The 26,005-nt window shown below is 39.8% G+C and overlaps 1 protein-coding gene across 2 annotated transcripts in view; it reads left to right on the top strand.

The window, feature by feature from the left end:
• ARHGAP6 (Rho GTPase activating protein 6) overlaps positions 1-26,005 on the top strand; it is a 338,402-nt gene that overhangs the window by 273,419 nt on the left and 38,978 nt on the right. For both annotated transcript variants that reach the window (XM_051644217.1, XM_051644218.1), the window contains exon 3: positions 17,963-18,034. In XM_051644217.1, coding sequence (XP_051500177.1) covers positions 17,963-18,034 — 72 coding nt within the window. The remainder of the gene's footprint in view (positions 1-17,962; positions 18,035-26,005) is intronic.

The following is a 26,005-nucleotide window of genomic DNA, read 5'->3' on the forward strand; positions in this document are numbered from 1 at the left end:
TCAAAGTACAGAAACATCTGCCATATCTTTATAGTCACAGTCATGTCACTATTGATTGCTTCTTCGTAGTGTTTCTGTTCTCCTGTGGTTAGAAGTCCCCTTTGTCACAGCAAGTGCAGCTAGTTAGCCCTTTTAGGGCACATCTGGCTATTCCCACACTCATAGAGGAATGCATAGAATGTAATACCTCATATGTAATCCTTCTCCTCTGCTGTATTGCGGCCATTACCGTTAATGAAGTGCATTAGAGACATCTCTTAGTTAAATATCCTGTGGTCACAGAGAGGGGACCACCTTCCACAGGAATTTATTTAACCAGCAGGTATAGTTTAAAATACACTACAGTTGCACTGCAGTGGGCAATTAGAGTTAATTCAGATTGATCAAGAGGTATTATTATTTGTATAGTACAATTCTGGCGACATTTATTTACAGTCACTGTTAGAATATACTGTTTTTCTCATTTCAGGGAAGTCAATCTTTATTATAGAAGAAAAAAAAAATACAATGAAATTAACTTTCTATGTGCTTACATTTTGATGACTTTCCAGTAGTCTGTCCTTGTATGCTAGTAGTTAGAAAAATGAGGAGCTCATTTTCTGTTAATAGGCTCCAGGTATCTCTTGAGCACGGGAGGTATTGAATGAGTTTTGACTGGATGAGTTTCCTAAACACTGCATAGTTATGACTCTCCTCTCTCTCACAGTCCTGTCCCACTTCCCTAAGCCTGTGTTTGGGAGCGCTGTCAGGCACGTCAGAGTGTTCTCAAACCAAATGAAGAGTTAGGGCTCCAGCCCTACTTCAGGTCCTTAAGCATCTGACTGTGTTTTAAGGTATGATGTGAGCCTATTGGTAGGGACTCAGATAGGATTTGGCAGTCGGTGGTCAAAGCTGGGAATTGTGCAGCGAGAGAATGAATGATCTGGGGGGAAGTTCAATACTAATTTGCAGTATTGCTTAGGTAGATGTCAATTTACCAGTAGGACATCCAAACATAAATGTCTTAGCTGCTTTTTGTGGTCACTCGTTCAGGTAATAAATAAGGGGGAAATTCATGGATAATTAGGAAGTTAATGAAGTTTGTACAAATACAGCCATGGAAAAAGAGAGGATGAGAGCATCACTAGAAAAGAAATAATGTCTACAAACAGTTGAATTTACGTGGCCTGTATTCTGAGGCATCTGTATGCACATACTTTTTTTGTTCTGAAAATTGAGAGATATCTATCAGAGAAGTGGGAAAAATATTTAAGTAGTACCCGTGTTCAGATGAGTAGACACCCTGTGGCTGAATTGCTATAGAAAACTTGATCATCCCATTGAAAGTCACAAAAACCTATTATTTGTAACTGGCTTAGAAGTGATTTAGCATGTGATTGAGCTCATAAAATTGTATGCTGACCAAAGACTTGTTCAACAGTGGCTCATGCTAAGTGGTGGTGCATCTCAGCAAAAATGGGGATACTTGGCACAAGTTCCCAACTGGATACTCAGCAGATACTGCAAAGTATTTCCTTGTGTCAGTTTGCTTCTTTTTCTTTGGCCTAAGTAATTGTACAGATTGAACTATTGCTGTCATTAATGTGGTCTGATAACAACTGTCTGCTGAGTCAAGCTATCTTTGTTATTTCTAGGGGTTCAGTGAAACCCTGTTTTTTCATCTGAGTTTTGTCCTTTCCTGATGTTTATGCTCATCTGCTGCACAACTGGGGAACGTTTGTTAATTTCTGTAGAGCAGAAGCATGAGCAATGTATATTTTCTCATGCACTTGTTTCCGTGTGTGAAGATAGGCACAAATTTGGCCAGTATAATATCTGGAGCTCTGGGGAAGGGTTGTGGCTAGCAGAGGACTTAAAGAGTTATGAGCACATAGAAGTGTTGTGGGCTAGGAATTGCCCCCAGGGAGTTTCCATTCTCTTTCCTCTTGCCTTTTCCATAGCTAAATACAGATTTGCTTCTTGACAAAGGAGAAGTGCTAATTCCTGAAGTTGGGTCTGGGAAAACAATTCAGTCAGTGTTGTTGACTACTCAAAAGTAATATTCTTCCATTTCATTTTTTTGAAAAGTTACAGAAAAATCTGCAGGGATTTCTATACAGGCACCAGAAAACAGCTGTATTGCTACTCATGTCTGTTTAATACTGCTTTTACTTTTATAAAGCAGAGGTGCTTTATAAAGCATGAATAGTGCTTGCTACCACAGCACTACCCAAAATGGCTTTTAGAAGACAGCATTCCACTTATTCCTGCTCAACTCTGGCTACTAGGGCTGGGACAGGGCATCAGTAGGAATCCCTTGACAATTCAGAGTCAAGATATTGGTCTAGTGAAGAAGAGAAGGATTTTAATAGATGAGGGGAAAAAAGTTTTTTTACACAAAATTGTTTTACCCTATTCAGAGGCTTTGTATTTGTATTATAAAAGCATACTTCGTATTACTACTTGTGGTTATTTATTTTGCTGTTTATGGGTAGATGATCATTTGTTCTTGATTCATATGCTGCCTGCCTCGTGGTCTCCACTGCTGGAGGAAGAAGAAACCAGTAGGCAGGTATTCATGTGAGTAGGTACCAGTTTTTCCTCACATGGTAATTGTGCACTTTTTCAAATTTAGTAACCAAGTGCACACAGACCAAACTGCTCCCTTTTTTTGCTCCCCACCTTCTTAATTGTCAGACCACAATGGTACTTCTGAGAGTTAACCAGGCTAAATTAGCAAGATGTTGTTTAGGCATGTGTGTTACCAGTGCGCACACAGTACAACTTGACCTTAAAACTGACTTCAGACACCAAAGAGAGAGAACAGGCACACAGAGCACATATCTGCTTGTCTGTTGGCTTTAGTTTGATTTGTTTTGACAAGCTTGGGGCAGGCTATGATTATTCATTAAGACATCAAACCAAAATTGTGAAACTTTTTCATATGCATTAGTCTGGAGACTATTGTTTTACAGCTGTAGCTGATGATTGCAGCTGCATGTTTGAAATTACCTGCTGGAAAGCAGTATCTTACCTGGATTACTAATAAAAAACCAAAACAGACGCACGTTTATATTTTTATGCTTGAAAGGTGGTTGTTGCAGTAGTTACAATGAGGACACCTACCTGTGTTTATATTGCATTTATGCATTGGAGCTCCAGCTATAAATCAAGGCTCTCTTTTGATGTAGACAACTGTGTAGTGGTTTTGGCCACCAGAACTTTGTTTTGCCACAAGCTAGGAGCAAGGCAACAGTGAGTGAGACCCAGGACATGTGTGGATATGTTAATCAATGAGGGACTTCTCAATACAGAGGAAGTAGTGACAAGCAGGATGAGGCCTGGCTGAAACAATCTCTGCCCCTCAGTTCCAGAAAGGTTCGGCAAATCAAAATAAATTCTGCTTTGAAGAGAGTGCTGTCCCTTGCCTCACTGATTTGTAAATTGAAATGTCCCCTGAATCCTGTAAGAAGAATATGGACTCAAAGAGTGGATCATTTTATAGCTGTGTTTAATCTTAGTTTAGCATTTCTGTCAGCTTAAGGTAGCATCAGCCGATCTATCAGCTTAAACTTGCAGAATTGATGAGCTCTCTTGATATTTTCATCTTCATCCTGAAGTGGATGACACAGTCAAAGTGACTCTTAAGCATGGTCAAGGAGAAGATATTGAAAGGACTCAGAAGGACAATGAATCTGAAAGGGTTCTTGTCATGAAGTTGTAGGACCGATCAATTATCAAACCCCAAAGTAGAGGAAAACTACCTAGGAAAAGGTATTCTCTTTTATTCTCCAAAAAGGAGAAATAAACAAAAAATTATACTGGATTCTCCTAGTTAACTTTGGTAATATTAATTTATTGTGGATGGAGTAGAACTCGAGTCAGCAAGGGAAAAATACTATCTAGGTTTAGCACAGATCTTCACAGAATCTCGTTGTTTTGTTTATTAAATGGTTTTGGTTCTAACTGCCTAAATTATTGCAGACAAGAATTTCACATGTGAGAAAGTTGACATGGGAGCTTTTTTATTCATCTGTGCACCAGATCAGATTCCAGAAGCCTGGTCTCACTCAATTTGCAAATTCTATGAGAGAAGAACCTTAGAAGTACTTTTTACTTTTCGTGTGTCACCGTTTTCTTGTTGTTAAAAAAGGTTGACTCGCAGTATTAACCTATGTTTCAGTAGAGTGTAACACAGATACTATGATTCTATTTTTTGTAGGAAAACTTAGCACAAAAATACAGGCCTGTAACTTCAAAATCACTTGGTGGAATATCTTTATTCCAGTCTCACTTCAAAATACGAGATATATGTATTGAAGACTGAATTCTGAGGTTGGGTTAGTCGAGGACTGTTAACAGATGAGATGCAACAGATTGCAGTACATGCAAGTAGGTTGGGCTAAGGCCAGAATGTCCATCTATGATGAATTATCTTGCTTTTGTTGGCTTGGGTCACAACGTTATGTTGATGTAGTGTTTTGGTTTTAACATGCACAACATACCAAAGTGTATTTCCACTTCGGTACGAGTGTTGCATATGTTTACTTTGTACCTTTTGGTTTGTTTTAATGTTTCTCAATTATTTTGGAGTGAACATCCAAAGGTGAGCCACTGAACTTGTCTTCACTTACCCAAACTGACAAAAAGTGTGCTACCCAGGTATTTTAGCAAGTGTACCAAAAAGAGATTGTCTGCCTTTACTAAGACTGTTCACTGTGTTGATGCCATCTATGACAAGAATGTATATCCATACAGTTAGTTATTGTTCACAGCAACTAGGACATAGAGAGTAGTTTTGGTAATTGCAGCAAATATTCCACTATCTGAGGGAATCTGTTATTTTAGACTTACTGGGATAATTGGGGAGATAAAGGTTATCCTTAATTTTACTGCCAAATCTGTGATTCTGTGTTACAAGGTTTGGTTTAGAAATATAAATGCAGTCCCAGTCATTTAAGGGAAGGTACTGCTTATTCTACTTAAACATATGCTGTTGTATACTTTTGTATGCGAGTTTTGTAGCCAGTTCCACCAGGTGTGTGGTGCTGGGCATCTGCTCATCCTAAGTGAACATGAGGCTCCTGGGTGACTTCCTCTAATAAGGTGAACTTGAAGGACAGGAGCTGGATAAGTGTAATTACAGACTGAGCGCTGAGACAAACCCATATCCAAAATGAAAGAAAGTTGGGCTTTCTGAATTTTTACTCTGCATTGGTGCACTTTGCCCCCAAGACATTCCAGTTAAGCTCTGAATAAAAGCGGGAATTCAGAGTTATGCATTCTCTGCTTCTTGTTTATTTTGGCAGGGAGTAGTTTTTTGATCTGTTTTTCTACTTACGTTATTCATCATTGTATTTAATTATCCATTTTCCTTAACACTGAGAGTGACTGTGATTTTTATCTGGACTTAAATTTTTGTGAGGACTCCAAGCTACTCATTGTTTGTAATCACAGACCATGTTATATACTTTATAGGCTGTTATAGCAGTGGAACGTGTCTAAGTAAACTGTGGACTACACTTTGTGGAGCTATGGGACAACAGACTAGATGCTTTTTATTGGCATCAGTATATCTTTAAAGTGAAGAGGCTGTTTGCCACCACTCTTAATGCCAGCCTCTGCCTGTTCTTCTCATATAAATACTGTCTCTAACATGACCTTGTGAGTCCCTGGATTTACTTTCAGTGTAGCACCATTCATAACAATTCTATTAAAGACAAGCAAATCTCTGAGCTAAGTTCTCCTCCTTTATGCTACATCAGTAAATCTTGGATTTGCTGTATCAGACTTGGTCAGAGATGAAGACTGTGTATCTTGCTGATTTTTATATTGAAGGTCACCCTTCTCCCTCCTCCAATTCAAATTGTCCATGGTAAGATGTTTTTTTCCTGAGCATTTTTTACCCTCCTGGAAAAATAAAAAGACTATCTCTCAGTCTAGAAAAAAACAAAATAAAACTGACTTAATGTTTTAAGCTGAGAGACGTCCCAGCTGCTGCAGGGTAGATGTTGTGAGAGCACACAGCCATGTACTCTGCTACATAGGAGTTTGTCAAAATGAAGGTGACAGGAGCTTTTCCAGGCAAGGAGAAAAAGGAGCCAAGAAAATACCTGTGTTGTTTGTTGTTGTGTTTTTTTTTCTCTCAATAAGGAAATTCACATAAATTTCTTCTTGAGACTTTTTGCCACCATTGAGACAAGAACAAAATGGAAATACATGAAGCCTCCAATAATGCAATTTTTCTAATGGTAGAATAGTGGAAATAATTTATTATCTTTAAAACTGAAGAAAGTTTTTAGTGATTTTTTTTTTTTTTTAATTTTACTGTGAGGCAGGTTTTTTTTAATAAAAGACTCTATGTATTGCTCAGCAGATAAGTTTCCAAGATTTTCTTGTATCACATAGCAGGTTTCACATGTCTGTTTATAGGACAGAAACTTTATCCAGTATATCTATGAGTTAGAGACAGGCTGATAGTTTTAAAAGCCAACAATCTCAGTCACTGCAAAACTCACTACAAACAATGAACGTCTCTCCTTTTAATGATAAGTTTGTATTTTGGTAAACAGGAGTTTTGATCAGAAAGCAACATGCATTTTCTTCAGAGCTATATGAATACAGAATAGAAGCAGAAAATGCTTCTTGGTAAATCAATGACACCATTAATGTGCACATGGAAAAATGAGTTTATAACCGACACCTTTAAAAGAAAGATTTGTGAAACTCAGGAGAATATACGTATTACATAGGTGTGTCTTCTGGAGGTGGAGGAAAGGAATGGGGATGGATGTTGAAGGAACACTTTGCTGCAGAGCTCATTGGACAAGAGTGCCGAAAGGCAGGAGTTTTTCAGTGGCTATCACAATGAGGGGAACTCATTGAAACTCCAAAGATAAAGAGGGAAACATTCCAATCCGCATTTCCATATACACATGCCATGAGACAAAGTTACAGGAGATGGAATAATGACCAGAGGTCTTCATTATAAGGGCAAGTGCTTATTTAGAGGCTGGCTGTTGTGGATTTAGGGTTCCAGTCTAGGACAACTGACAGCTGTCAACTGGCTGCTGGACACTTCTACGCTGTCAGCTCTCCACTAAGACAACTGTATGCTGATTGGCAGATGGTGCTTGTTCAGGCAACTCAATCAAACATGAGGTATTTTCTAAAATTAATATTTTAAAAATGGAGTTAAAAAAACATCAAAACACAGTTTTTAAAACAGATGTTCAAGATGTTCAATGAGCTGGCCATTCTAGGTTTGATGAATTGCCATTATGACATTGTTAAATTTTTGTGTTACTGTGTGATTCATGTAGTTAAACTGCCCTATAATACATACAGTTTCCTTGCAAAAATCAGAGCACTGTGAGCAGGGCTGCGTGCTCCTTGTGGTCCTGTTCACACTGCTGAACAAGCACCATATGCCAATCACTGTACAGTTATCCCAGCGGAGAGTCAGTGACGTGGAATTGTCTGGCGGCCAGTTGTCCGTTTCCCTTAGGGCACTACTCTTACAAGTCCAAATCCAGAGACTGCTACATGCATGTGCTTGATGTGGAGTCCTATTGAGCATAGAAATGAATTCTGAAACATAAAAATAAAAATCCTACCTAATGTAATTTCCTTAATAATACACTTGAAATGTGACTATAATGACATATGAATGCATTCAGTATTTTGTCTGTGTTAGTGTGCCACTTTGAAAACTCAGCTTCCATTTTGAAATGCTACTATTGACCATTGGCTATATTGAAAAGTTCACACAATTGAGCAAACCAGTGTTAGGAAGCAAAATGCACATGCAGAGACTCTTAAGACACCTTTTTTTGGCAAAGTTTGGTGTATTTGATTCCTTTTGTTTGTTTTTTCCTGCTGGAGTTTTTAAAGAATAGATTAGACAAATGTCTGTGTGACACTATTTCTGTGCAGAAAGTTGGCTTGAGTGTTCTCTGCAGAGCTTATCATGCATTTTATCTGTGTGGTTTATATTTTCAACACCTGTGCCTTTTTATTAATTAGAAAGAATGTACTCTAGATGATTGATGATACAGAGGATGGGTAACTACACAATGAAACATTATTAGAAGATCCGTTGGTAATTTTTCAAAAGGATAGCACCTCTCTAGTGAGAGACCTTCTGCACCGTGATTTCATTTCCTTGTTCCTCTCTCATTTTGTTTCTTCGTCAAGGCTCTAAGCCAGGAGCATTGTGGACTGGTTTAATTAGTCCTGGGGCAGCAAATTATGAAAGCTGGTTTATTTTCTTGCACGGCACTTTCTTTGAGGTGAGAGTCTGAGGAAAGACTTCTGTGAAGGGTTCATAACAATAAAGCAATAGTCAAAAGAGAATGTGGACCTGGATGCCCCAAACCACCTCTGTGACCACTGGCAGGTTACCTGAATTCCAGAGAGTTTGGAGGAACTTCTTCTTTTTTCGATGAGCTCAACCTCTGCTCACTCTGAGAGCAACCTGGAGGAAAGCTTTAAGGGAGTTGTAAAGGAACTTGGTTGATGCCATTATGAGCGTGTAAGCCAGATTATCTATACACAAGAAGTTTAATGCTAGCAGTTTAATTCCTGGTCTGCCCCTAGCCCACTGTGTGCTGCTGGGATGAAAGGTAATTCTTCTTGCCAAATGAAGTGACACTTTTGACTAGGAATGGCATAAAATTACTTTTCTTACTCCTCGTGTTATAAAATGACTTTTTATTCAGGTAACTGATACCAGGAAACAGTTTTCTCCTGCTCCTGCTGGACTGAAGACAGTTTTAAAACTGTTATTTGTATTTTTCCTCTATCAAACTACATCATCCAGGTTCCTGTTTGTTGAGGGTATGATGTTTTGATTCCTAATACAGCTAAAATATTTTATTTTACTGTGATTGTTTTCACTGTAGTAGTGTAGACAGTTTTTGACCTATTTTACTATCAGCTATGAAGGCCCTCCCAAGCAAGGGATGTTGTTCAGGCTTTCTCAAAATTTTCAACCTCTGCCCATCACTGTGGTTTTTGAGTGCCTTCCGTGTAGAGAGAAGGGCAGCAAAGTCCCTAATGTACCACAGTATGTTAAAGGTAGGAATTTACCTACCTTTTGAGGTTAGGGAAACTTCTGCCACACTAGAGATACTGCTACGATGTGAAAACACCTGCTACTTCACATTACTGTTTTATGAATCCTGTTGTCAGTCACAGTGTAGCTAATATTGCCCTTTCGGGATACCTGGAGACATTTTTTACTTCCAATATTGACAAAAGGTACGTGCTCCGTCAAGAACTTTGCGGAGTAAAATGTGTAGCAAGTGACCCTTTGGCCCACTCTCCTTTCCTTGTTGTTTTTTTGTTTGGTTGTTTTTTTTAATATTTTATTAGATTACTCTGATTTTTGAGACTTCTTATGACACAGGAAATCCTGTGCTAATATATTCTCTTAAGCAAGGAGAGCTTCATATTAGTTGAGAATCTTACTCTGTCTATGCACAAGGAACTTGGACCTGGCATCCTGCATCTGTTCTCGCTTTCCAGGGATTCGCCTGCTTTTTGCTACTCTCCAGTGACAGCCACAGAAGGGCACACAGCAAAGACATTTGGCTCTTCCTTTGTCATCCTCTAAAGGTTGCTAGGTAGCTTTGCATGCTTTGTTTGAGTAAGTTACTCCTATCATCCTTTTAATATATTGTCAGTAGCAGCAGTTTCCCTCATCCTGGCATAAAAAAATCTTTGAGCAACTATTTATTTTTATGTCAAAATTAGTTGGTTTCCTTAGGTCCACCTACAGGTTTAGCAAATTCCAATAAGCTCCGTAACAATTGCAGTTTAGTGTTCTGATTTTTAGTTTCATCTCTAGAGATCACTAAATATCATGTTCGTCAGAGTTTGTGTAATACAGCCATTTTAATTTATTTGTAAGTAAAAAGGTATTTAAATTATGTAAACCTTCATATTTATTCACTCCAGTAATGCCAAAATAGCTGAAAAGCTTTTTCCCACATGTTCAAACACAGTTATCTCTAGTCAGCAGTCCAAATGTGAAAAGATTAAAGACTACATTAAAAAAAATAAATTAAAAGATATGATAGGGAACTTTATGCTTGGTTTTGGTGTGGTGATTTGAAAAATTCTGAAATAATTAAAGATTCTGATCTTTTAATCATGGAATGTTTTGGGTTGGAAGGGACCTTAAAGATCGTCTAGTTCCAAGTCGGCTGCCATGGGCAGGGACACCTTTCACTAGACCAGGTTGCTCAAAGCTCCGTCCAACCTGGCCTTGAACACTGAGAGGGCAAGCCACAGCTTCCCTGGGCAACCTGTTCCAGTGTCTCACTACCCTCACAGAAAATAATTTCTTCCTCATGTCTGATCGAAATCTACTGTCTTTAAGCTCAAGACCGTTCACCCTCATCCTATTGCTACAGGCCCTTGTAAAAAGCCCCTCCCCAGCTTTCCTGTAGGCACCTTCAGGTACCAGAAGTTTATAAGGTCTCCCAGGAGCCTTCTTTTCTCCAGGCTGAACAGCCCCAACTCTTTCAGCCCCAACTCTGTCTTCATAGCAGAAGTGCTCCAGGCCTCTGATCATCTTTGTGGCCCTTCTCTGGACTCGCTGCAGGAGCTCCATGTCCATCTTGTGTCAGGGGCTTCAGAACTGAACACAGTACTCCAGGTGAGGTCTTATGAGTGCAGCGTAGAGGGAGAGAATCACCTCACTTGACCTGCTGGGCATGCTTCTTTTGATGCAGCCTAGGACACGGTTAGCTTTCTGGGCTCCAAGTCTGTATTGCCAGCTCATGTTGAGCTTTTCAAAGTCCTTTTCCTCAGAGCTGTTCTCAATTCATTCTTTTAATGATATTTATGCACAGTATTCACAAACTGATCTGTGTTGGCAGATAACGTCTTTGAATTGTCTTAAGGGTTGCTTTTGGTGCAGCTCTGCTCATGCTTGTCTGTGAGACCTGCAGTTTCCTGCACAGTTGCAGTGCAGTGGTCTGGGGCAGGAGTGGAAAGCAGCTCCTTCCCAGTTCTTCTCTTCAAAGAGGTGGACTGTGCTGACAGCCCCCTCCCTCCAGCTGTGGCTTCTGCAACCCTGACCTTGCTCCAGAGCCTGAATCCTATATCCTCTGTTTACTAATGATTGGCTCTCTAACCCTTAAATACATTGCACCTGTATTTGCCCACTAGTTAATGCAAGTCCCTTTTGACAGAGAATCCTGGATTAACATATCTGAAAATACCAAAGTAGTTTCCAACATCTGTATTGGAGACTATTTAAAACCTTATACATGCTTGGTAAAGTGTAGACAAGTGGAGCTGAGATGTCAAGTCTTCTTATGATTCCTCTGTCCACACAAACTGAATAGTATTTTCTGTCTGAATCAGAACATTGCCCAAGGTACACTTTTTTTTTTTTGTGAAGAAGGGTTCATACCTATGTCATTACAGTTATAGGCTATAACTATATCCTTCTGTTTTCCAACACAAATTTGTAGTACCTGAAGTTGAGACATGACTCTTCCTGATAGACCTGGAGAATAGGGTTCAATAGAAATGGTGCTTTTTTCACTCTAATAGATATGATTCTGGTTTGGAACAGAACTTTTTAGATATTTTTTCCTAAAAGACAGGACAGTCTACTGATAATATGCTCAGCTGGTGTAAATTAGTGTATCACCTTTGACTTTTGAATAGATGTGCAGCATCAAAAATCTAATAATACCTGGCAAGCAAATTGTGGAGAGTTATGCACTGTGTCTTTTTTCTTCTAAATTTCTATCCGAATAACAAAATGTTGCTATAAAATGTTATTTGATTAATAAAATGCAGGTCCCTCTAGGATTGCAGCTCTCTTTTGAAACAGATGAGGTTTCTGGCAGTTTTGCCTTATAGGCAGGCTCCACAGCAACTTATGAATACCTCCTTGATAAATAATTTAATTAATATACCAGTATGATGAAAATCTTACTGTGCCATAATAAGGAGGTCGTGTATAGTGTAGGATTTAAACTTCCAGCAGTTTATTTGGACCTTGTGATTCCTGTGTTTCATTTTAACAATCAGAATGTCTTAGCCCAAAGGGATTGAAGCCTATATCTGAAGAAGATGCACTAACCACAGGTTGCCAAAGAGTCTGATGGGCTGTGGAAGAAGAGAATGAAAAGCAAACTTTGGTCTGACAGTTGTGGGTTTGCCTAAGTGTTGGTATTGTATACGTTGTGTATTGCTGAGAACATAATTTCCTGTGCAGCTGGCTTTCCTCACACCCCAGCCAGTTTCTCACCATTGCCTTGAGCAAGGTTTATGTCAGGCAACACTCCTGCCTGGAGGGCTGTAGCACTTTGGCTCTTGTCTCACCTGTGAGCGGTCCATGGAGAGCAGCAGCCTTTCTCCTGAAAAATGGGCTTTGACTTCAGCTCTGCCCTTTCCACAGTTTCTTCTGCTATAAACGCATTCAGAGGGAATTTTCCAGAGAGGAAAATATTGAAGCTTGTTTGCACATCAAAGAAAGCAACGAGTAAAAAGGAAGCTGTCTCTGGGTGTGTTTATGGTGCCTGTGGTGGGCAGCCCAAACCTGGCTCCATGGACTAAGCACATGTGAGCCAGCTGCCACCTGGAAGGTCATGGCTGCAGCTGAGGGATGCACTTGAACAAGTATGGCATTTCTTCCATCAGCTGCAGGCTGGCAAGCACAAAAGAGTGTGATTTAAGTCAAAGTGAAATGAAGAGAGCAATGCAGGCAGTAAGGAGAGGCAGTATGAGAAACAGGGAGATAGTCTAAAGCTTCTGAAGGAATATAATAATCTGCATTGCTGATGGAGATCTTGTGTCTCTACTGCTGAGGAGAGGTGAAACAGAGAAGGAGAGTGATGGGAAATACTTGTAGGCTCAGCCCTTCTGTTTTCATATTGTTATATATTGCAAAATCTGAAGCTCCCAGTTCTCTGGTTGAAATTGTTTACTTTCCATCTATGGTGCAGCTGTCAGTTCTTCCAAAGTTACTGTGTGAGGACAGGGCATTTCAACAAGTTAATCTAAATAAGTATTTCAAGATGGATGTTTATGGACACAGAAATGGCTAAGTAAAACCAGCACTGCCTTCAGTAGAGCAGCCCCAAGTGTGCATTCAGGAGCAAATTTGCTGTGTATAGTGAACCAAAGAAGCAACTTCAGCCTTAACTGAAGCACAGTCTCATCTTTATTGTGCTCTGTCAACAGAATTTAGCAGTGTTTTCTGATTGCAAAGTCTCTATTACTTGCAGTATTTTGCAGGCAAGAGAGGTGGTAGCTTGACATGCAGCTCCCAGACTGAGTGCAGGAGGCTGGCACTTGAAAAACGAGTCCCTATCCTTGAGTGATGTGAACTGACAAGTCCTCAAGAGTGGTCAGGCTCAGTGCTTTGTGGTGCCATTTGTGGTAGTAATTTTCAAGATAGAGTGGATTTCATTTTTAGAAAATATTTTTTTTTCTTTCTTTAAATGCAATTAGATCAAATTTCTAACCAAATTTCTAAACAAATTTTCTTCCCTAAATGGACAAGATACACAATTCTCATAATCAAAGGAAGCTGCCAATGGATGAGCAGGGGAGTTCTCTTACTCATTAAGATCTCTTTTGTCAAAAACCCATTGAGTTAAATTAGTTAAGAGTTTCTGTCTGAATTTATGAACTATGTTTTTTATTAACATAAAAGTGTCTTTCCATGTAAGTCACATTCTACAAGCCCATGTATAAGGAAAGGAAGTGCTGAAGAATTGTATTTTTGTTACAGATTCACTTCAAGCTTGTTGACAGAGTACTTACAATCCCCTGAAGCCTAATACTATAACAGTGTCATAAATATGACTTAGAAATCTCAACTGTTGTTTTTACTGCATATTATATTAATTATGAAACAGAGATGAGGGCTTCACAGTATAGTGATTATTAAGTAGCATAATATGAAACTGTTGGCCAAGGGTTCCTGAATGTTGATTCCAGGTGTGCTGGTAACTGTATCATCTTGAACAAGTTCTCCATATGCAATTTGTGGTGCTTTTGTTTAAGCTGAGCAAAACCCTTATGTACAAAAAGACGTTTTTATCTCCAAAACTTTAAAATTAGTAAAGCAGTACTGGAATTAAATAAGAGTAGCAGGATTCAGTCTGCATTCTCTGTCTTTCAGTTATGTGTGGTTTTGGTAGGTGGCTTTGTGCAAAGCAACAGATCGATCTGCCATTAAAAAAAAAAAAAACAAAGTTACCTTTTTTTCAGTTCTTAAAGCTGAAATTTATATGTCCTCAGTGTGAAAATGGCTTCCTAATGTTGGTTTGTAGAACCACTTAGGCTGAAATTTAGGCTGTGAAACGGGCTATATAAAATCTGGAATATGAGAGTGTAATTGCTAATTAAACACTATTAATGATGGCATTGCAAGTGAATTTCAACCTTAACTCAAAATTTCAAACATAAAAATCTCAGAAGTCAAATTCCTCAATTCTTGTTCAAAGTAAGAGTATCAGTGTAAATACTCTTGTATTCTGCAGGTTTTGTTCACTGATGGAAGTCCTAAAAAGATGGCCTAATTTCTCAAAAATGAAAGTCTTTTTGGCATTAACTGAACCTGCTCACCACTTCAGAAAAACAGGTCACATAACAATTTAATATGCACTCAGGAGTTAGACTTTTGGTCTTTTAAATATTCATCACATGAGTCTTAATAGATAGATTGCTGGAGAGTGATGTATGCACTGCAGTGAAAAGTGCAGCGAACATATAAATTAATAAGCATTGAACTAACTAACTTAATTACTGAAACAACTGATTCGTACAGCTGCCTGAGAAGCTTTTCTTCGGAAAAAAACAGAATGAGTTAATAGAGAAAGAAAAAAAAGCAGCTTTACTTCTCTTGCCTCACTAATATTCTTGAGTGGAATCTGTTGGAGGAGCAGTACATTTTTTACCTTCAGAAAGAAGACATTAAGTGATCATTGTGTACCCTGAAGGCTGGATAAGAGTCCAACAGCATTTATCACTTTGTGGTTTAAACATAATGAGAATAGTAGGCCATATTTAATACCACTTTTGGTTGATATTTTGCTCATATTTTGGCTGATTATTTTCCATAAATATTTGATAATTAATTTAAAAATGTGCAGTAGGTATTATGCATGAGTAATAATGCTTTGCCTGTTGCCCAAGAATGTTTTGGATATTAATTATTTTCCAAACACACTGCAGATAATAAGTGCTAAGCATTAGTATTATGAATTGGATTCACTTCAGATGTGAAAATGCTAGAGTTGCACAAGTCCTTAAGCATGTTATGAATATTTTAGCAGTGCTCATGCCTGATGTACACTAAATCAACAATAATTTCAAAACCTATTCAATACCTATTTTTACAGAATATAGATTGTAATTAATCATATCTTTTTCGGGGGGAGGAGCCAAACTGGAACTGACCTCCTGGCAGATCTCCTGGGCTTTAGCTTTTCACTGAGAGTCCTCTATTATTTTAATATGCAACTCTTTCTCCTGTGGTGGGATAAATTGTAAATGTAGATGGTCATAGCTCCACTGCCTTCAGAGTAACTACACCCTTTTGTCCAAGGGAGGGGTCTCTCCTCTACTGCTCTGCAAGCTCTTTACTCAGGAGTGCACAGGGTGGACTCTGTTCTGGTTTGTCCATCTCCCAAGCTGCTTCCTGTGTTCCTCTGGGCCTGGGCATCACTTATATCCAAAATTCAACATTTGCGGAGCCAAATGCACAAATGTTGTTTCAGCCTGTCATTTACTGAGGAATTACTTCACTATTTGAGTTGTAAGAACCACCCACTAAAAACAAGATTAATGAGAAAGCATTGATTATTTGGATCTAGAAGTTGTTCACCTGTTTTCTACGTGGATGTGAGTGCCATTTGTTCCCTTGTTTAATGTGAATAGCAATAGTTTTTCCAGCATTTCTATTGTATTTGACTATAGAGTGCTAAAGCTCTGCAGAATTTGCTGTTGTGTTATTGTAATAGCAAAATACTATATTTTACATCCAATTTTACTTTGTTCTCATTTTTACATCCCAGTGGACTTCAGTAGAATGTCAGAATATCAATAGATGGGTCTTTGGAGAATAGAGGCTCAAGGTAATACAAGTCATTTATCAAAATGCTACTGTGAATCAGTAATTTGAATTTATAATATGAAAAATAAATTGAAAAATAAAGTTTATATAAAGGCAGAACACACTGGTAGCAGGGAACCCTATCAAAACAAGCAGTGCTGTCAGGTGTATGTAAGCAGGCTACTCATTATTCATACTGCTAAGAGGTGAAAGAAGAATTTCTGTAATAAACCCAGTCTTACCAACTGGAAATGTCAGAAGGTGTAAAAAGACTGGGCATATTAATCAATCAAAGTATGACTTTGAGTGGTGAACCTCTCATACAGCTATGAAAAAGGAAAATCTAATCCAGATCTTATCAGGCAATGAATTACTGCCATTATATTTCTGAATCCTCATCTGGAATACCTTATCCATTCTAGTCAGCCTTATTTCAGAGAAATGAATTCTCACCCTAGCAGGTGTGAAAAAAGGGGTATCAACATAACCAGCAAATGGCAGTCTACCTCAAGAGACAGGAGTTGAGTATCTTAGTTAAGTGAGAGCTGGGAGCAAATAAATGCAGAGTGCAAGTGCGGAAGTGAAGTCGATCAAACCACAGTTGCATAAGGTAAAAAGAGAGGTTAATTTTAAAGTACAAGCATATTGTTTTGCTGTGAAAAAGTAAAGTAGTGTCCAGATGTCTGCTGAGTAGTGTTCTGGGTATGGCTTTCCATAGGAGTTGAGGGAAAACTATGGGACAATGGCTTGTATTCTCTTGTGACTCCTAATTGCAAAGATAAGAGTTAATCAACGAAGATCCACGTCACTTTCCTGTGGTATGTTCCCTATTTTAAAAGACCACTTAAGACACTGACTTACATAATTAGAAAAACATGTTGAGGCAGACTCTTAGGTGACAGTCTTACCATAAAGGTGAAACACAGATCTGATATATTCATTTTTGAGTTTTTGCCATATTACAAAACGCATAAGGGAAAGGTACGTGTTCATTTGCCTTTTGCTAGAGTAGTGCCTATGTTAGACCCTTTATATTCCTTTGGAAATTAAAAAAAAAATTCAAAAAGTACAAGTTCAAGCAGGCCTATGTCTTAATCCTTGGTACTTGTTGAGACCTAATAAATAAAATGCATTTTTGTTGACTTTTCATTATAAAAGATACTGCTGAAGGAAAGAAGGATAGCCAGCCTTTTGACATAATTGTTTCAAGAATGAACCTGCCCAAACTGTTCCTTAAAATCTTTGGTCCTTAATACCTTAGTGAAAACTTGGATGATGTGTCAAGTGTCGGATAATTTCTCTGAAACTAATCCATCTGAGCTGATCTGAACATGCTGTACCAAATTGCAAGCTCCCAACGTGAGTTCAGATCAGGTGGGTCATGCAAAGGTGGTCAGCTAGCACCCAACTGGTATGACTGGTATGCAGAATTTATCTTGGAGATTAGCGATCCTCCTTCTCCAAATACTACCTTCAGCTCCACACCTGAATCACAGTCTGTGACCATAATGAGGGCTAACTAGTATCATTTCGTTTTATGGTACCTTGCTATCAAGAGCATTCAGCAACAACCCTCCACAGTTAAGTCTTCAAAATTAGCTTTCTGATCTGCTGTATGGGCTGTGTGACCATGTATATGTGGATGTGCCCAGCAGCAAGTGGTGAGATACGTTTTTCGTTCCCCAGTACAGCCTTGACATTCGGATGAACAAAGCAGCACTCCTTTGAGCTGAAGGACTGTGACCATCCCCAGCCTTTGTGAAAATGTGCTCCACATCCTTCCTGACTAGAAGTGCCATGGCCATCTCACTCCATGTTCCTACAGCTTGTGTAGTAATTTGTTCAGCATTTTTTCTCTTCACTTCCTATTTTTTTTCTTTTCTCCTCTCACAGATGGACAAAAGAGGAAGAAATCATTAAGAAAGAAACTGGACTCATTAGGAAAGGAGAAGAACAGAGACAAAGGTAAAATAAAATTAGTACATATTTGCTGATTAGGTCTTAATTTTGTATAAGAGATTTCTTAAAGTATTCTTTCTGGTGTAGGAGAAGGTTAGTGAGCTGATGTACTGCCTAGGTATTTATTTTCAAGTTGAAAAATATGTTTTATCTTTTCTGTTTCTCATGAGTTTAACCCAGATCTCTTCAACAGAAAGCTTATTTCCTGAAAGCAAAGAAGAGGTTAAAGGCCTACATCTTTTCTTAGCTGTTCTTTCTCTCCATTTTCACCATTCAGTGAAAAGTGGCGTCTGGATAGCATGATCTGGTTGTTTACCTGCATTTGCACTCCCTTTTTGCAATTTGCAAAGCATGTGTACCCAGCCCAGGCCAAGCAAGTCAGTTGGTTTGCCTTTCTTTTCTTAACCTTAGGAAAACAACTGTTGTTTAAAATATATAAATGCTCCAGTGCTACTGATCAGTTGGATTTTAATAGACTCCATGTGACATGGATTTACAGATATGGTTGTACTCTTTTATTTGGACTCTAATCAGCTTTATGGGCTGGGTCCTAATCCACTGGACTTGACCTGTAACTTGAACTCAGCCATTTGAACCAAGTCTAGACATTGAGACCTGGAAGTGTCTCTGAAATTGCAGTTCTCTGCATGTGTGTAATTGTGCATCTAATTTTGTGTTCCCTTCTGGAAAAGAAGTTCTGGAAAAGTGGTAGTAAAACCTAGTAAAACACCCCAGTTTCACAAACACATGCACAAATGCACACATTTATAAGAAGTTACTTGATTACTCTATTTTCTGCTTATAATCTGGTTTCACAGGAGGATGGAACTTTAAAGTTCTATTGAAAAAAAAAATTGGTATCTCCATTGCAAAGTTACTTTAAATATTTGTCAGGAAGAAAATATTTTCCTTTTAATTTTTGTTTGTTTGGTGACTTCATGTATGGGATTATTATTTTCTTGGTTTAAAAATGTCTATGGAAAATATTTGCATTAATCCTTTTAAAACTGAAAATGCCCTGACACATTTGTTTAGATAAATCCAGTGGCCTCCTGTGTTGCACTGAGAGTACCAAATCCTTCATTTGTTATGAGAATTACTTGATGTAGGACTGAGCCCACAAGAAGGCGGCATCTTTAAGGAAGAGATTTAATTATTTTATAGCCACCATTAGGGAAGAATGTATCTTGTACTGCTTCTCTCAATGCATTACATTTGGCTGCAGTGTAATTAATTAGTCATGATGTTGTTTCATTTCTTTTTTTTTTTTCCCTGTATTTCTCCGTGTAGTTGAAAGTGGAAAGCAACATAGTTCTGTGCAAAACCTTCCCTGCAACACCTGATCTTCGTAGTGGTCTGTGTGGTGCTCTTCTGCACTTATTGCTTTAAAAAAAAATGTTCTCTTACAATTTTTTTATACTCTGAGACCTTTTGTCTTTCTTCTCATATGGGTAGCGTGACTTTGGTAGTCTCCTTTAAGAGTTTTATTTACAGTCTCTTTTGAAAGTTTAAATACCTTTTATCTTTTTATTCTCAGATTTTTCATTGCAGTAGATGATTTTAGCAATAATGAACTGATTTGATAATTCACCAAAGTCCTAGTTTTGTTGTGTCACCCAAACCTGCTGGATCTTTGCAATTGCGCTTCCATGACTCCTCCAGTGCCTCTTTGGTGCTGTGCCTTGAGAAGCAATAGCTTCCTTTGGTGATGCACACAAATGCTTATCCCAGAGTTGCTCTTTATTCTTCTAGGTTTTCTGTTGCCAAAGATCTTTCAAACAGTATTTTTTCTTACATTGATACCTATTCTTTTGTGATTTCATTATAGCCTTGTTTTATTTCAGCTGACCTCTGCTACTGGTAGTTAAACAACCATACCAGTTGAGCACTTACAGATAGTATTGTTTTCTACTCTTACATTTCTGTTCAAGGATATCTTTTTTTTTGTCTGTCTACCTTGCATGATAGCATTTATCCTCCATTCAGTTAGTAACTTTGGGGATATCCTTTTTTTATTCTGAGGGATTTTCTGAGTGCTGTTTGCTGTTTAGGGCTCAGAAGCTGTCAGCAAAGGTCAGCACTTTTTTACTTACCATCCTTGTATATATTTATCTACTTCCTGTTTTTCTGTATTGCTCATACCTTCTGGTTAATTACAACCAAGCGTTTTTAAAAATCACTATGCTGATTCTCTTAATTTTAATTCCTTTTTTTTCCTGTTCTTCTTTTAACTTCAGGCATTTCCAACATGTACCTTTCTGCTTTTATCTTCTTTTCCCCCATCTTCTGCTGCTTTAGTCTCATATATAGAGATGTCTTACATGCTCTCTCGATGTATAAAATATTACAAGAGCACGCTCTGAGGGGAAAATACCCCATGTCGTAGCCTAGGTGGGGCAATGCAGGGAGATTCAGATTGGACCCCTTGGCTTTCTAAACTCCTCAGAGAGGAGCCTAAGTGTGGCCGGATCCAAACTTTTTCTCAGACATGGCCCTTCCAGGGAGAGTGATTAAAATGTCATGGTCTGAGGAAATGCTCAACTGTCTGATAGCCCTTGATCAGATTAAGGTGAAAAGAGACTCAAGGTCTGTATTTAAATTAGTTTTCATTAAAACTATAGAAGGAATATGGATATTTCAATTATTATCTTAGGCTGCATGATCATAAAGGCTGACATTTAGATCACAAGAGTACAATACTGTGGAGAATGGCCTGTCTTCTCCCCCCACATAAGACATATATGTTTAAGCTGCACAACCTGAGAAAAAAATTGTGGTTAGGCCTTGCATTACTTAATGATTTTAGGAAGGGGGAGAGAGAGAAGAGAGTAGGAGGAGAAAAGTTTAGAGAGATAGATAATAGAAAATCACCAGTCCTGGATTCAGTGTTGGGCCAGTCAATGGGGGAGAGTTCGTGTCAGTGAGGCTCCCAAAGCCCGTCATTGAAGTCCCCTGTTTTATAGGCCTAGTTTTCTTGTTTTGCAAGGATGAGCAACCGTGATTGAGTCATAGGACTGAGCAGCTGGAGTGGACCTCTGCCCCTTGATCTTGTCATTATCTCAATCATTGTACATGCAGGCTGAAGGCCATATGCAGGCCATCATAGTTCTCTCCATCCTCTCAGGCAGACCTCTGGGGATGCAAACGAGACTTTGGGGGTTACAGTGGGGTTTTGACACCATTTCCAGCAAGTACGGATCCTGAGGACTGGTCCCTCACCCCTCAGCACTACTCAAACAGCAGATCTAGATTTCTCTCCTTCCTTCGGGACATCTGTATTGACCAGGATGTTGGATCCGTCAGTAAGAGTACAAAGGGCCAGGAAATTGGATGGAGTCAGATTCCCAACCAGGTTGTGTCAGCAGAGTGACACAATAATGCCATGTTGACTCTTATTTGTTGCCAGCAACATTAGGCAAAAATAGCCTAGATAGCAGCATGTGGCACCCTTCTTCTCAGGGTTTATATTCATGGTTGTTTCTGGTATACTCTGCCTTACTGAGTTATCAAAGATCATCTGCTCCACAGATCCTTGCTAAGCAGGCTTTTAATCCATGGCAGCAGAGGAGATGAGCAATCAGGAAGGTGCTGGACTGTGCCATGCAGGCCATCAGCCTGGCACAGTTGGTGAAAAGCAGCTGTTTTCCTGTGGGAAGCAGAAGCACCAGTATCTCCCACAGCCTCAGGAGTAGGATGGACAGTGTTGCCCAGCTTTCAGGTCACAGGCTGGCTCTGAAAAGAAAAATTTAAGTTCTCATGCTGCTGGTCTCCAAAAGGATGAGCCCACCATGCTAACATCTCAGTCAAGCACCACCACCTTTCCTGAGCAGTGGTCTCTGTGTCACCAAAAGTCAGAGTTAACCTCCCTCAGTATGTGTGTCACAGCAAGCTGAAAGTATTATCCTGGTTTATTCCATGGTGGTTTTTTAACAAGTAATTCTAGTGTTTATTTTATAAAGAGAGTATCTTCCATTTGTGGGCAACCAGTCCAAAACAAACACTCCACACTGTGGACGTAGGTGTGCTCACACAAAAGGCCAAGAGTACTTACCTTCCCTCTGAGGCAGGTCCCTAGTTCTCATACCCAAAAGGAATGCCCTCCCTCTGTTCCCTTTTAGTTTTTTGAGGGTTTTTTTGGTAACTAGTCCAGCTGCACCATTGTGAGAAGGAAACAGCAAAACAAGGCCTCAGGATGTCAGAGGGGAAGCAGGGACTCTTGATTTTCAGAACACTTTATACAGATGAGTTGCTGCTGCCTTAGTGCAAACAAAATTTCTGTTCTTTCAGCATCATTTCTGTAAGCACATTTGCAGTTTGAAGAGTAGGTAACTAATTCCAATTGTTATGAGTTTCCTACATCCCAATCTGGGAGACCCCACATACCAGGACACGTAACAGCTGAGAGGGCCATTGTTCTTATATCTCACCTAGAATATATGCTACATGAAATGTCTTTTTTTAGATAGGCTCCTGAAGGTTAATCTTGATGATCATGCAGCACTATGCAGTCCTGTCTGAGGGTTATAGCCAAAGATTACCAAGATCTGAGTTGGTTGATGCAGAGACCGACCCACCGTCAATGAAGAAAGAGTTGGTGTGTCAACTCTTACAGGAGCTTGACCCATACCAATCAATGAGTCTGGATGCCATTCACCCTAGGGTGTTGAGAGAGCTGGCTGATGTTCCAAAGCCACTCTTCATAATCTCTGAGAAGTGGAGATCGGGAGACGTCCCTGAAGACTGAAGGAAGGCTAATGTCACTCCCATCTCTAAGAAGGGTTCAAAGGAGGACCGAGGTAATTATAGACCCATTAGCCTCACTTCAATCCCTGGAAAGGTCATGAAGCAAATCCTCCTGGGGACAGTCACAAGTCAATTGAAGCACGTGATTGGGAAAAGCCAACATGGATTTACCAGGGGCAAATTGTGCTTGACAGACCTGATCACCTTCTATGACAGAATAACCCGCTTGGTTGATGCAAGGCAGGCGATGAACATTGTCTACCTGTACTTTTCCAAGGCTTTTGGTACAGTCCCCCACAGTGTTCTCCTAGAGAAACAGATTTGTTATGGCCTTGACAAGTGGTCTGTATGGTGGGTGGGAAACTGGCTGACGGACTGTACCCAGAGGGTGACAGTAAATAGCTCCTCCTCAAACTGGCAACCAGTCACAAGTGGAGTCCCCCAGGGATTGATATTGGGCCCAGTGCTGTTTAACATCTTCGTAAGTGACCTGGATGTTGGGATTAAGAGCACCCTGATGTAGTTTGCTGATGACAGCAAGATGAGTGGAGAGGTTGGCACTCCAGAAGGGAGAGCCACCCTCCAGGGTGACCTGGACAGACTGGAGGAGTGGGCTAGCAGGAACCTTGTGGAGTTCAATGAGGAAAAGTGCAAGGTCTTGCACCTGGGGACATGTAACCCAGGACCACAGTTCAGACTGGGATCCACCTGGCTGGAGAGCAGCCCTGTGGAAAGAACCCCAGGGGTCTTGGTGGATAACAGGCTTAATATCAGTGAACAGTGTGCTGCACTGACAAAGAAAGCCAGCAGGATGCTGGGCTGCATCAACAAGGGCATCACCAGCAGAGATAAAGAAGTCATCATCCAGCTGTACTCGGTGCTTTTCAGACCACACCTGGAGTATTCTGTTCAGTTTTGGTCCCTGCTCTACAAAAAGGATGTGGACAGGCTGGAGAGGGTCCAGAGAAGGGCCACAAGGGTTATCAGAGGACTGGAGGACCTGGTATATGAGGAGAGGCTGAGAAAATTGCGTTTGTTCAGCCTTGTGAAAAGAAGGCTTAGGGGAGACCTTATTACCATGTTCCAGTATTTAGGGGGTGGCTACAAACAAGATGGAGACACCCTGTTTACAAGGAGTCACATGGAGAAGAGAAGGGGTGATGTGCAGAAGTTGCTCCTGGGGAAATTCTGATTGGACACAAGAGGTAAATTTTTCACCATGAGGACAGTCAAACATTGGAATAGTCTCCCAAGGGAAGTGGTGGATTCCCCCACACTGGACAGTTTTAAGTCTCAGCTTGACAGGGTGCCAAGCCATCTCATATAAACTATAGTAGTACCTAGAAAGGTGGGAACAGATGATCCTTGAGGTCCCTTCTATCCTGGCATTCTATGATTCTATGAGATGTGCCTGGTGCAGAAAGCCACAGAGTTGTACAAAATGCCACTGTGCTGATCACCAGGGATACAGGATGGAGGCCTCACTGCGGTGTGCACGAGGCACGAACCAGGCATGCAGCTTGTAGTGCGTGTGGTCAGCATTGTGTCTTCGTGTGTGGGAAGCTCCTGAGAAAGAACAGGGAGGACTTGGTGTCCTTGGCCTTGCCTAGCAAGCCCTCTGCTTTAGCACTGACATGCACTGAAACACCCTAGGGTGCAGGTCTCTAGAGTTGTTCTCTCTGGGGAGGTATCACATGTCTCCAGTTTGTGCCCAAGACTGTTCTTCCTCACCCCACCAAATGTCTGTGCTCAAAAAGCATAACTCATTTCTTCTAAAAATGTTTGGAGATTCAGTCACTTGTATTTTAGGACTCTGTCCAATCTGTGGATTTTTTTAGTCTCCTCAGTTGATCAACCTGTCTATGTGTTAAGTGAGAGTTTCAGCAAACTTAGACTTCTGAAGGCCAACAAAGACACTGAAGTAGAATTGAATGCCCTAAAATGAGATTAATATATTTTATTTTGTCCTTTTTGACAGGTACATCTGTTGTCATCTTATTAAAATGGGAAAATTCTAAACCAAGTGTTTTTTCAATTGCTTTTACATCTCTGGGTGACTCACCAGAGCAGGATACAGCAAAACTTGCAGGATGTAAACAGACAACACAGGAGAGCAGCTCTCCACCCAGCTATTTAAGCAGTATTTTCAACTTTCCTCATTCAGTGTCTTTGCTTTTCTCTACCCAGCCTCCTTGTTACTAATGGCCATCATGACTCTCAATTGTGCTGTCTATGTATACCTCCAAACATTTGCTTTAGCTGATGACAAACAGTACTGAAACTGGAGGAGCAGTATAATGTCAGTGCAGCTTGGAACAAGAAATTATCAGGATGCTCTTCATGCTGGTGGCTGGATACTGTTCCCTTACAAATTCGCTGCTAGGTTTGCTGGCAGCAGAAGCAGAGCCTTATGTCTGTCTTCTGCTAGTAATACTGGGGTCAGCGTAAGCAATGACTACTTGGAAAGTACACACAAGCATTCCTGAGAGAGATGCCTCCCAGAAAGGATTTCTCCTGGAAGTTTTTATCAGTAAGCCAGCTCCATTTTGCCTTGGTTCCAGTAAACCCTACAGGTGGATTGAGAGACCTGCTCAGAAATAAGCACTTGTTACATGATTTGTTGAGCAACTGAGAGTCATCTCTGCTGCTGCTGTTTCTGTGTGGAATGTAAATACTTCACAAGTTCATCTGTGGGGCCTTAGCAGAGCTGCTCTGTATGCTGCAGTTTCTGAGAAAAAGCCTTCTGTGGGTTATGCAGATCCAGCAGTAGATGTTTGATTTTTCTTTAGTTCAAAATTCTTGAGAACGTCTTCTGTGTGTTACTTCCCAGCCACGCTTCATAAATTTAGAGGTATTTCTTAATATTTGCGTTTATTCTTCAGTAGTTCAACCTATTATGATATCAATGTGTCTTGGCACAGCCTAAGCAGAAAACTGAATAGATGAAGTGAGTGTCTTTTTTATTATAGTTTATTAGAAATCTGTTTTTTTTTTTCAAGTCTTTCCAGCACACCACTGTGCTTTTTTAAAAAACTTTGAAAATGTTTCTCATGCTCTCTAGGCATACAAAATGTTCTTTAACCACACTGCCTCATATTTTGCTCTAAGGTCAGCTAAAGGACTGAAGAACCTCTTAATTTTTATTTTTTATTGTTATTATTTTTTAAACAAAGACCCACAGAAAAAAACTAAGTAATTAAGAAGGCCTTATATCACTCCTTGAAGGTCAGTGAG

Source organism: Apus apus, chromosome 1 (genome assembly GCF_020740795.1).
Source record: "Apus apus isolate bApuApu2 chromosome 1, bApuApu2.pri.cur, whole genome shotgun sequence".
In the NCBI taxonomy this organism is placed as follows: domain Eukaryota; kingdom Metazoa; phylum Chordata; class Aves; order Apodiformes; family Apodidae; genus Apus; species Apus apus.